Source organism: Motacilla alba, chromosome 5 (assembly GCF_015832195.1).
Source record: "Motacilla alba alba isolate MOTALB_02 chromosome 5, Motacilla_alba_V1.0_pri, whole genome shotgun sequence".
Lineage (NCBI taxonomy): Eukaryota > Metazoa > Chordata > Aves > Passeriformes > Motacillidae > Motacilla > Motacilla alba.
Window position 1 is genome coordinate 10,670,710 of NC_052020.1, and position 12,638 is coordinate 10,683,347.

Sequence of the window (12,638 nt, forward strand, 5' to 3'; positions counted from 1 at the left end):
TCCTCCTTTTCTCCAGGCTAAACACGCTCACGTCTCTCAGCTGCTCCTCACAGGACTCTCCAGACCCCTCCCCAGCTCTGTTGCCCTTCTCTGGACTCTGTCCAGCCCCTCAAGGTCTGTCTTGCAGTCAGGGGCCCAGAACTGGGAACAGCACTCGAGGTGTGCCCTCACCAGTGCCCAGCACAGGGGACAGTCCCTGTCCTGGTCCTGCCAGACTCACTATGCTGATCCAGGCCAGGATGCCATTGGCCACCTTGCCCACTTGGCTCACGTTCAGCGTGTATTGCAGCACCCCCAGGTCCTTCTCCACTAGGCAGTTTTCCAACCACTCCTCCCCCACCTGTAGCGCTGCCTGGGGTTGTTGTGGCCCAGAGAAAGGATCTGGCACTTGGCCTTGTTGAACCTCCTGCAGCTGTGTCCTCATCCCATTGATCCAGCCTGTCCAGATCCCTCTGCAGAGCTTTCCTGCACTCCAACAGATCATCACTCCTGCACAAGTTGGTGTCATCTGCAAACTGAGGGAGCTTTCAGTCCTCTCACCCAGATCATTGATAAAGACATTAACAGGAGCGGGCCCCACCCTGACACCTGAGGAACACCTCTGGTGACTGGCCTCCAGCAGGCTCCAGCTCCATCCTGCCACCTCCCTAGGCCCAGCAATCCAGGCCTTTCTTTAGCAGCCACGAGCACAGCTCTCCAAGCCCCCAGCAGAGCTTCTTTGCACAGCAATGCCTCTACTGCTGTTACAGGCCTCTGAGAATGGGTGATGAGGAGCACAAGACTGCAATAGATTAACAGATTTTTTACACTGTAGAGAGAGAAAGGCCTAAGTTCACTGATCACCCACCAACTGGTATTTCTGACTGTTTAGAAGTATGCTTAAAGGTCTCACTTAATGTAGATGAACATTAAAACATTGCGGCAAACCCACATACTTTAAATTCTCTCACAAAGATAGGGCTATCTTATGAAGTAAAAACCCAAAGGTATTTCAACGTATCAGTTTTTTAGTTATCAGTAAAATATCAGTATTCATATACCTTAAACCAATACTCTGACTTTCACTGGCATATGATTAGAACTGAGAACTCTTACTTAGTTATTTTCTGCTAATTGCAAAGCTGAATTTTATGAGTCCACAGAATTTAGGCAGAACTTCTGAGTCACCTGTGGCTCTAACACAAGGTAAAAACTTCCACAATAGATTGATCTATCAAGCCTTTGTTTACTGTCTCTCTTTACATGTGCCTCCATGCCACACAGCCTGCCATTATTGTGTCCCTGAAATATTCCAACTGCTCCCACTGTTTTCTTCCCAACTTCTAAATCAGCAGCTCTCTTCCCATTCTCAGCAGTTTCTGTATTTTTTCCCCTTACCTCAGACCCAGCTATTTCTTCACATAGTTTCTATTCCTCCACCATCAGTCACGGGTTCTACTTCTTCCAGAGGCATCTTTCCCAATGCAATACCATTCCTGAGGCTAGAGACAGACTGCTATGGACACTAACACATGGAGGAGGATCCTTCTCTCCTATCAGCAAGTCTCTTATCTCACTCAGTCCCACTCTCAGGAGAGGGAATCACAAGCATTAGGCACGAGTGGGAATCAATCTCATCAGGACTTGCCATAGTGTATTCCCTACTCAGTATTTTACTTCTGTAACTGCTAAGTTAAATAACTGTTACACAATATTAAACAAACAGAACTTTTAACTTTAATATTCAAATTCAACACTAGTAAGAACAAATAGAGCACAAAAGGGAAACGTTGTTTTAAGTAAAATGAATGAAGAGACAAGCCAGTAATCAGAACAGTTCTTCTGTCAGCCTAGGTTCAGTATCAGCATCGGTTCCATGGCCACATTCTGTTCCACATACTGGAACTTCCAACTGAATAGTTAAGCTGTGTCTGCTGGCATTCCAGACTGCAGTTTCTGTATAGTACACTATAAGCATGATCAAACTTATGTACATAAACAAAGAGAAACAACCTGAACACACTAAACAACTATTTACAAGTATTCAAACATAAAAAAACCCAAACATACAATAGCCTCAAGAATGGGCAACTGAAGAAAATATGAACATTCAGAGAACCTTATTAGAAAGAAGAACAAAACATCAATAGCAAAGACATCAACAATTGCACTACACTAATACAGAGTCCAAATATTAAATTGGTGCATTTTTTCACAATGCACTAGCTTTGAGAGAAAAATGCTGCCTTCACTAAAATGCAGCTTACATTTGTTTTCACTTAATTGCTTTAACAAGAAGCCTATTAACACAATAATGATTGTTTTAATGCTACAGTTTACAGCAAGGACATTGAACTAAAAATAGCAGCAGTTCCACATGGCACTTAATTCCACAGGTTCCTAAGCTGTGGTTTATGCAATGCCTACAAAGTGCTCCCAGTTGAATACACAAATAAAATTCACAAAAAAGTCTACCTGACATCAGGTACATTGACTGTAGGTGGCCTTAAAGCCTGTCTTTTAAAATTTATTCCCCCTCTGCTCCAAAAAAAAAAAAAATTAACTATCAAAGTAAGGCCCCCTCCCTCCTTCTTAAAAGATTAGGGATATTGCTTCTTCTTACAATGCTGTAACACTACAAAGCAGCACACCACTATAGTGGTTAACCCTGGGACAACGTAACATCTAACAGTGTAACCGAAAGGCTTATGGAATAATAACATCCAGGATTCTCTACAGACAGGAGAGTAACCGAGTCCATCAACCCAAATGGTTAATTTAGAACCAGCCATAGAGTACAAGTAAAAACCAGAAGCAATAGCTGTAAAACTGGCGATACCGACTACGGGACAAGAAACCGGGAACTGAAGGCTTCCTTCAATTCCTTGGCTTCGGTGGGGCAGAGAAGCTGTGGCCATCTCTGCAGCGCCCTGGCCCCGTGGTCAGTAGATGGTGAGGCTCAGGGAGCGGTTCATCTTCTTCCCGATGAGCCGCGACGGGCGGTTCTGCGTCGTGGACCGCGTGGTCATCCTGTCCGTGAACAGCGCGCGCTCCTCGGCCGCCGCCTTCGCCAGCTGCGCCTTCTTCAGCTCTCTGCAACACAGGGACACGGTCACACCCGGCAGTGCCCACAGGGACACCGCTCAGCACAGCGAGAGATAACAAACCAACCGCAGCAGGTCACAGTTCAAGACTTTAGGTCGGTTTTAGGTCATACTGAGAGCGTTATGATCCGCATCCGCCTGTTTCCAACCAGAGGGCGGGGGGGGATACTCATTACTTGTACAGATGTTCTTTCTTTTGAAAAGCAAGGGAAGGAAATGAAAAGAAAAATTCCCACAACTCGGATTCTGAAATCCAGCTTGTTGCAAGCAGCTCAGCATTTCAATTACCAGGACACAGGAGGGTGCTTTTACTTCCTAGCACAAGGCACGTGTTAAGTCAGAGTTCCATTACCGAGGCTTGCCCAAAGGAAGCGTATTCAGCCCCACCTGATCTTCTGTGGGAGATTCAGACACTTAGAGGAACACAGGTGTGGGTAACTGGCAACAGACAGCTCAGGAAGCATCCCTTCCCTTTTGCATACCCACATCAAAAGCTGATCACCACCTCCATGTCTTCTGCCTAACAAAAATGGGAGCCTGCGAGGCAGAGTCACTAAGGCAGCACAGGCCATTGCCCCTGTGCAACATTCTGCCAACTGTTCTCTTTCAGAGAATTACCAATACCCAGCCTGAGGACAAAGTTAAATCTAACTTAGGTTAAAATTATAAAATAGTCCAACTAAAGAGCACAGCTATCTCTATAAAGGTTTCCCCCATACACTGCTTTTCTCCTTTCTTCAAATACTGACATATGGCTAAAGCTCAGCCTTCCGCCACACTCCCTTCCACAATCTCAAATTATCCATTAAAGAACTTTCTCTACTGTAAGAGTATTTGTAATCTCACTTCACATCTGGCTGCAAAGCAAAATCCATTTTTACAAGCTTGCTGCACATTGATGTAGGTGTATTCAGTTTTAAGCTACATGTTTTAGTTTAATAAGCAATTCCCATTCTTGTAAGCCAGAGTATTATTCATTAACACCCGTGCCCCATGTAATCACCCTCCCATTATCACTGTGCCAGTTCACTGGAAGAGAATGCAACCAATTTTCAGTCCTCTTCCTTGTGAGCATCAGTCACAAATACACACTCGTGTGCTTGCCCAACCACCACACCACATTACCAGGACATTTAGTTTTACAATATCCTTCCATTCTTCCCTAGAAGTCTTGAGTTCTTGCCTAGAAATCTTGAATTCTTCCTTCCTCTGAAGAGGACAACACAGTAGAAAAGCTGAGTTGCCTTAAAAAAATTCTTTAATTGAAGATGACTTATACACAAAAGTGGTATTTTAAATGGTTCAAATGCAGAAATTTAAGAAAAAACAAACCAAACAAAAAAACTGTCCCCCCCCAAACTACTTGAAGTATTTATGGAGCATTATGCCACACAACATTAAAAATTACTGTGGCTAAGTGTTGTTTTTAAATCACTCCTAGAATTTCAAGGATGTATCCTTGTTGCCAGGCCAGAAGGAATCTTCACAAAACACAGGCTTTGCCATTTTTCTTTTTCAAGTGATGCAAAAAGATGTTGTCTTCATACAAGCAAGGAGCTTACCTCAGCAAATCTGCCCTTTAGCAACCTGCACAAATTGTCTGATTCTTTTACAATGTAATTCATAATATTATAAAGATAACCAGCTAGTCTAGTACTGTGTCTAGTAGCTGTGGTCGGACTAGCAATGGCAAGATAAGCAGGTAACAATGGAGCAAACCTGAATGTGAAATTAACATCTTCATTCAAGACATACCACTCAAAAAGAAATCAGTGACCTATATTCCCTCATCAAAGCCTGCCCGTTATGAATGCCACACGCAAAGATAACTGCAGTGAAAGAGTCAGATGGCTGCTTATTAATTTTCTAACTCTTTCCCTGAAACTTAAATCAGACCTTCCTAAAGGGAATCTCTTTTACCAAGCTTGAATTCAAAGTGAGTGTTTGAGCGAGGGGTAGGACCAGATGACCTCTGGATACAAATGATTCTCTGGTGACCCAGTAACGCTGCTGTGTACTGTCACCCTGATTTTTCAGGATTTTCTAAGCCTTCTAATATTTACATTCTTGTAACAAACTTTCTCACACATGTTCTGTAAATAACTTATTGTTTTGCATTCTTTTATGGAGAAGGAAACATTTGATGGACTGTTGGTTTGTCCAATGTCATGGGAGAGGTGGCACGTTCACCCTCCAATCCACTGTCACCTGTAGAAATCTATAAATGTTAAAAGTCAGAACTTAAACTTCCCTTTTCTCACCTTAAGAACAGCAGTGTGTGCACATCATGTTGTTTTGTGTCCTATAGTGACAGCGTACAGGTCAAATTAGTCCACTAACATTCCTGATGTGCCATTCCATTTAGGTTCAAAACAGGTCATTTAAATAATTTTCCAACATTTCAATATACTAATGACCCAGGAAAACTGACTCCAATCATACAGATGTAAGCTAGGCTACACCTGTCACAAAAGTGTGCACTGTCCTGAAACAGTTGTTTAAAGCCATAATGTTTTGTATGCCTTGAATACTAAGAGTGCTGTTTAGATTCCCTTGGAGTGTTCAAGCAGTTCTTTCTGTGGAGAAAGGTCCTTTTACAGTTCCATGACCCACTTTGTACTCTCAGGTACGCACATGCATACAAATTTGTGGATCTCACCCACAAACAAGGACACTCCTGCTTCATCATCACTTCACTCTCAGGTGAGAACCTGTTAGCAATGAAGTCCTGTTCAAGGACCTACTTACTTTTGCAAGAGGGAGTTCTTGAATTTTTCAGCGTTCAGCTCTATCCGGAGCTGCTCCGCGCTCTTTTTTGCGGCGGAGAGAAGCACCGAATGCTTCACGAGTGCCACAGCCGAAGGCCTTTTCTCAGGATCAGGATTAATCATAACCTTGGGAAAAAAAGAAAACAAGGCATCCTTGTTAAGGCCAGCATGACAATAAATTATGCTTATCAGTGAGCCACTAGTAGAGGAGTTCTTACTTTTAGCAAGTCTAGTAACTCTTGAGAAAGCACTTGTGGTAGTCTGGGCAGCTTTCCTTGCCGAATTTCATGCCACTGGTCCCCATTGGTTGGAAGTGGTTCAGCGCCAGCAGCACAGACAACAGTCAGAGCGAGAGCAAAAATATCTGCTTTTGGCAAGTGAGTGTAGTTCTTGAAAAGAGAAAAGGAAAAATAAATTCACCGTTTTTTCCCTAAAGGAAACAACATGCAGGCCCAACATCACTGTTTCCCACAAACAGAACAGTTACCTCTTGTAGGACTTCATTTGCAAGGAAACGGCTGTCACCTTCTTCCACTTGAGGACTAGAGACTCGAGTTACATGGCCCAGGTCACCTGCAAGGAGAAAAGAAAGTTACTTCTCAGAAGACAAGGAGATGATGCAATTATTTTGCACACAAGTGTGTTTTTTCTCACCTATTTTAAATATGACTCTGTCAGATGACCAGTCATCATCATCGCCTTCCTCTAGAGTTATACTCGGGACTGATGTTCTAGATATGAAAATGTTACCTGAAAAAGAGCAGAATTGTTAAAACAAACATGTCTGTACCATTTCTACTTGACCTAGTTGCACTACAGTTCGCTTTAGCCACGCAGAGTTTTATTTGTATATAAACCCTGTTCAAAGAGTGAGAAGCTATAACTGATTCACTGTGGCCCCTCTGCTGGGAAGGCAGCCAAGTGTTATGCAAGTAGAGTCAATTACACAAAAAGGACCCAAGATAAACTCAACAGTTTAGGTCTGCTGGCCAATTTTATAACTGACATCTTTGTGCTCCTATTCAGAGCTTCAGGGAAGAATTTACAGTTAGTGAGGTGTGGCTAACTGTTCATTTTTCTACAGCAGATTAAATGAACTAAGCAAGTTGTCAATAGAGAGTAAAGTAGTTACAAACTTACTAGGTTTGATATCCATGTGTACCAGGGACATTGAATGAATGTACTTTAAACCTCGAGCCACTTGAAGCAGCAAGTCCTTCAGTTCTGGTTCAGTAAAGTAACGCATATTCCTGTAATTTTCACTTATGGCATCTGCTAAACTGCCACCTGGAACACCATGAAAAAAACCCAAGTTATTTTATTACATCAAACAGCTTACAAAAGTAGTGATAACTAGTTTCCAAAATTAAGTGAATATATCACATAGAACTTGCTGGCAATATACAGTAAGTGTGAAATACAGTGCTGTATCCTCTTTTTAGTCATATAACAATACAATAGAATTATTTTCTCCTGTAGTTATCACACTAACAGGCTATCAACACAAGGGAAAGGGCTCTCTCTCTCTTCCAAATCTCTGTCAGGGCATCAACAATAGCAAAATGCTTCAGAGATCAAGTTTAATCTCCTATTTATTAGAAACTAGCAATTTTCTCTATTCCAGCTTGTACTACTGTACAGAAGAAAGAACGGTTCTTCTGCTCACAAACACCTCACAGGATTTCCAGTATGCTTGAACATGCATGACTTGTTCTGAGCCTTTGTACAGTTTTTTGCTTCATCCACCTGATATGCCTTTTCCAGAAAGGAGTATCAGGCACGTGAGAGAAAGACAGCATGAGCTATGAGTAGGGTAATCAGTTCCTAACTAGCGTTAACAGCTTGTAGATACCTGTACGTCTTCTTTACTTACCATTGCAATATTCATTCTGTATAAGCATGTGATCATCTTCTGCCCATGCAGAGTAGTACCTCACTACATGAGAATGCTGTCCCAGAACTGCATGTGCATAGACCTCTCTTAAAGCATTCTGCCTGTCAGTCACAAAAAACAACAGCACATGTGAGTATTGTGAGGTGAAATTAGTATCATTTCTTATCACAGTAATTATTTCAAAATAAAATCCTCCTATTTAATTCTGTGGCACCCTAACCTAGAGCTGTACTTATGTCCAAACAGCCACAATAATATACATTATATTAAGACTTAAAATAGGGAACATCAAAAAACCAGTTTGGTGTGGGAGCCACACTGCCATTACATACTTGCCAACCAGTAGAAATAGCAAACTTGGAGATGCATGACTGAAGTTCTAGGCAAAAAATAAAAGTGTTCATAAGCCCAGGGTTTGACTGAACTCAACATTCCCTAGATTGTAAGTCTGGTATGCGTTTTTGTGCAACTCAGACTTGTGGAATTTATATTCTAATTATTTGAACACACTACTGTGTGTTCAAATACTTATTTGAACAACCATTCCCCACACTATTGAAGTGTCGGGAAAAGTCCTGAATCACGGGTTCATTCACAAATGCCAAAAAATACCCCCAAACTGACTTAACCCATCTACATGCCACTCAATCTGATAAGGATGAGGACTCAGTTGGGAATAGTGCCTTCCTTCATCTCTCAAAGAACCACCCTTGCAAGGAAGTGTTATTCTCACTTTGAGAACAATCTGTTTCCCACAGAATACTGGGACAAACATCTGGCAGGAGAGAGGCCAATCAGCCTTTTCTCCCCAGTACTGCACAGTACCTGGGCAGTGGGTAGGGAAGAAAAAATTGAGTGGCTTCAAAATTGTATCTGTTTTATATTCAATTCATGTTTGTTTTATACTTTCGTCTTAAATGCCTTCTCTAGACACCAACACAAGGAGCCGTGTCAAGAAGAAACGCCAGGAGAAGACTTTAGTTTTAAGGGCAGGAAGCACTCACTCGTCCACTGAGCCAGCCAGGGGTTTCTTGGATCGTTTTATTGCGTAGATGCAGCCATCCAGCCTCTTGACACACTTAAACACAGAGCCAAATTCACCAGACCCAATCTTCTCCAATTCATGGAATTCAGTTGCATACCGTGACTTCATGTTACTTTCTGTTATTGTTATCCTCTGCAAAGATTACCAAGGAAGAAATATTTAGGTCTGCAGATACACAAGCTGCTGAAATTAGTATCAAGGTTCAAAGATGAAGTACCTTCGCAGGTCTCATGGTTTCCTCTTCAGGCTCTCCATCACTTGGTTCCATATCCTCTCCACAAGAGCTGAAATTCACACCAGAAATCACATGGTTTAAGTAAACTTTAAACTGAAGCCCAGAAGCTGTTGAATGTTTCTGAGATCTAACTCTCCTATTCTATCTAATTTTAGTTAACTAATTGAACACTAGACATCTGTAAACACAAACCCATAAAACTGCCATGCTAATATCTTTGTCATTTCTTTCTTCACGTTCCACACTTCTATTTAATGCATTTTCTTTCTCCTTAAGAGAAGACTGTGCATGGCCCATTCCATGAGGGGAAAAAGACCAGCACGCAGCCTAGTCTATCCTCTCTGTACAGTAATCAAAAGATCTAGTGCTAAATTATTATTTCATGATACCATGCCTCTTGAAGCACATCCTTTAAGAGCTGTACTATACATTACTAACAATCTACAAGCAAAAATACATTCTTAGAAGCAATTTGTAACAAAATTTTTGCAGCCAAAAGTAGTTCTAAATACAGGTTTAACAAAGGAAGCTACAAGTCACTCACTCATTCCAGTGTATCCTCTTCCTCCTACGACATTTGCCTTCAGAGTTGTGAAGGAACATGGAGTCGGGAGTGAAGGGATTGATGTTCACATGAGGTGTTTGTCTAAAATCTTCTTCTTGCTTCTCTGATTTCCCAACATTCATAAACAGCGAGCCCCCTCGAAGTTTGACTGAGCTGGAGCCTAAACCTTGTGCTTTAGAAAGCAAACTCTTTAAAACAAAGAAACAAAACCAAAATATTTACAGTCATTTATAGCCTTGACATTGCCTTAGACATTAAACAGGTCATGCCTGAAGCCATCATTACAGGATTGTCTAATTAAAGATAGCATCAGTTGTTTAAATACCTGCATTTCCATCAAAAAGACTTTCTAAGAAACCATAATGCTACATACTCTACACAGAAACAGTTCAAGCAAACGAGTATTAAAACTATTTTCAAAAGATAGCAAAGATGATGAGCAGAGTAACCTTTTTCTGTCTTTAATCATTTCATCACCTAAACTTCTTGGACAAATCTTTGTCCATTAAATGAACACAGATGAAACTTGAGGACAATCCTGTACTGTATCACTATGATTTGCACATGCATGATGTGGAAGCTAGATCAGACATGAAATGATCTTTGCCACTTAAATTTGTAGAAATCAATCTTAAAAAATTAGCAAACGCAACATTTAATATTGATGCACTGGTGCATAATTTTCTGAGCCTACATAAAACGGTTCAAGAATTGGCAGCATGGCTGCACTGTCAGTTAATATCCAAAACTGATCTTCTGGTGGTAATTTGCTAGACCAGGCATCTTCCAGGCACATGACAAGACTTCTTCCAGGCACACTGAAAAGTCTGCACCTGAGTCTCCTTCCTCCTGGTGAGGATGCAAGGATGACTGCATCACAAGCAGGAGCATCACCTTATCCTAACAACAAAATAAAGATTTGACAGGACTAAAGCCTAAACCACCCCAGGGAAGAACACTCAGTACATGGGAATCTCAACTGCAATCCTCAAATCTGCTCTAAAATGAAGACCTGTGCTTCTCAGGACACATTTCTGTACTTCCACTGCATACCCGAACCAACTGATTCTTCCAAAGATAACCTGTGTAGAATTTGGCCACCTAATTCAAGAATCCCACTGAACTGCTGTGTTAAGAACTTGTTTCTAGTATCACATTCCACAAAATGTTTGCAGCTCTGAAGCGTCTGCTCCTGACAAGGTGTAAAATCACCACCAATTTCACCTTTTCTAACCTGTACCACTGATTTTTACCAGTGAACCCTCACTGGAGATGGAAGCTGTAGAAAACCAATTAAGAAGGAAGCCTTCCTCACACCTTAAGTCAGTTGTTTTCCATCTATAGCCTATAGACCCCTGGGAGATTATCCCCGGGGATTATCCCAGGATTACTTTTAAAGGGCTATATGAAAAGTAATGAAGAAAGGAAGCCAATTATCACTAGATTTAAATTCCCTATACGGGATTTGACACATCGTCGAGTTCAAAAGTTAAAATGCCTTCCAAAAGTCTGCTATTGACAGAGTTAAGAGCTACCCATCTCTCCCTCTGAACTTTGGACTCCACCAGTTTCGCAGCATCGGCTGCTCGAGCAGCCTTTCACGGTTGATGCAGGCGCGGACGCCGAGCAGCAGCGCTCCAACACGACGGGATCGCAGCAGATCCCATCAGGCTGGAGCAGCCTCTGAGATCATCGAGCCCAGCCATGGCCCAACACCGCCGTGTCACCCAGCCCACGGCACTGAGTGCCACCTCCAGTCTTTCCCGAACCTCCAGGGACGGTGACTCCACCGCCTCCCAGGGCACACCATTCCGATGCGCAATCACCCTTCCTGCGAAGAAATTCCTCCTAGGACATGCCAGCTCACCGAGAGACCCGCAGGATCACACCCCAAGCCGAGCTTTAAGTTTCTGGCTACACCCCTACCAACGCCCCCTCCACACTCCAGCACGCACTCCAGGAGTTTGAATACTCTGCGCTCGCACTGTTCAAATACGCCTTCCACAAAACTCCGCCAAACTCGGAAAACTTTTTTGTTTCTGTATGACTAATACCGAAGCGAGCGGCTCGCCCCGTGCCCGAGTCCCGTCGGGAGGCGGCGCCGCCCGGCCCGGCCCCGCCCCGGCCGGAGCCCCCGGCGCGGTCCCGAGCGGCGCCCCCGCCGTTACATAACGGACCGGCCGGGCCCGGCCCCGCCCGGCTCACCTTGGGCGTGTGCGGCGTGTCGAACAGGCGCAGCTTGCGCAGGGTCTTGTGCGGCGGCGTGCCCGGGTAGTCGGGCAGCGGCGAGCCGGGCTCCTCGCCCCGCGCCCCGCGGTACCCGCCGGCCGCCGGGTGCGGCGGGGAGCGCTCGCAGCAGCGCCGGCCCTTGTGCGGGGCCAGCGGCGAGGGCGAGTCGAGCAGGAAATAGGCTCCGGGCGACTTGACCGGCGAGGAGCCGAAGCCCTCCTCCTCCCACGAGTCCCCCTCGTCCGGCAGCGGCGCCGCCGCCGGCTCCATCTCCTCCTCCTCCTCCTCCTCCAGCAGGGGCGGGTCGCTCCGCGCCGGGGTGCGCGCGGCCGAGAGCGGCGAGTCCGCCTCCTGGAACGCCGAGTCCTCGCCGGTGCTGTTGGCGCTGCTGCTGCCGCAGCCTTCCTCCTCCTCCTCTTCCTCCTCCTCCTCGCAGTCGCTGTGGCCGCTCAGGAACAGCAGCTTCTGCCGGATCGGGGCCGCCGCCCGCCGGGCCGAGACGCGCCGCGGCGGCGCCGCCCGCTGCAGGCTGAGGAAGCTCATGGCGGCCGCTCCGCCCGCGCCGCTCCCGCTGCGCTGCCCGCGCTCCGCCCGCGTGCGGTGCCGGTTCGGCTCGCGCTGCCCACGAACGGCCCCGCCGCGCGCCGTTCGGACTCCGCGGCTTTCCCGCGACCGTTGGTCACGTGCCGCGCACGCCGGCCAATCGCGCCCGCCCACCGGGTTTGAAAACACGGCGCGCGGGGGCGGGGCCGCGCGCGGCCGCGTCACGGGCCGCTTTGGCGCGAGCGGGGGGGCCGGGCCGGGCCGGAGGCCCCGCCC

At 45.2% G+C, this 12,638-nt stretch overlaps 1 protein-coding gene across 3 annotated transcripts; it reads right to left on the reverse strand.

Annotated features, from left to right (window-relative positions):
- Positions 1-1,693: 1,693 nt before the first annotated feature.
- WEE1 (WEE1 G2 checkpoint kinase) lies at positions 1,694-12,362 on the reverse strand. Of its 3 annotated transcripts, none has more exons than XM_038139253.1 (11): positions 11,796-12,362; positions 9,570-9,778; positions 9,008-9,074; positions 8,750-8,922; positions 7,725-7,846; positions 6,992-7,138; positions 6,506-6,601; positions 6,339-6,424; positions 6,070-6,240; positions 5,832-5,977; positions 1,694-3,072 (listed from the first exon to the last, which is right to left on the reverse strand). In XM_038139253.1, the coding sequence occupies exons 1-11, from the start codon at positions 12,360-12,362 to the stop codon at positions 2,922-2,924; spliced, it is 1,935 nt and encodes a 644-aa protein (XP_037995181.1). In that variant the 3' UTR covers positions 1,694-2,921. The 3 variants fall into 3 exon arrangements, with proteins under 3 accessions (XP_037995181.1, XP_037995183.1, XP_037995182.1); XM_038139255.1 differs by lacking the exon at positions 11,796-12,362 and adding an exon at positions 11,645-11,665 and having other exon boundaries at positions 2,922-3,072; XM_038139254.1 differs by lacking the exon at positions 11,796-12,362 and adding an exon at positions 11,458-11,620 and having other exon boundaries at positions 2,922-3,072.
- Positions 12,363-12,638: the final 276 nt, after the last annotated feature.

Coding starts and splice junctions, on each gene's coding strand:
- WEE1 (XM_038139253.1), bottom strand. CDS start 12,362: ATGAGCTTCCTCAGCCTGCAGCGGGCGGCGCCGCCGCGGCGCGTCTCG. Junction 6,425..6,505: donor CAGAGTCATATTTAAAATAG/GTGAGAAAAAAC, acceptor TTCTCCTTGCAG/GTGACCTGGGCCATGTAACT. Junction 3,073..5,831: donor AAGAACTCCCTCTTGCAAAA/GTAAGTAGGTCC, acceptor CCTGTGTTGCAG/AGAGCTGAAGAAGGCGCAGC.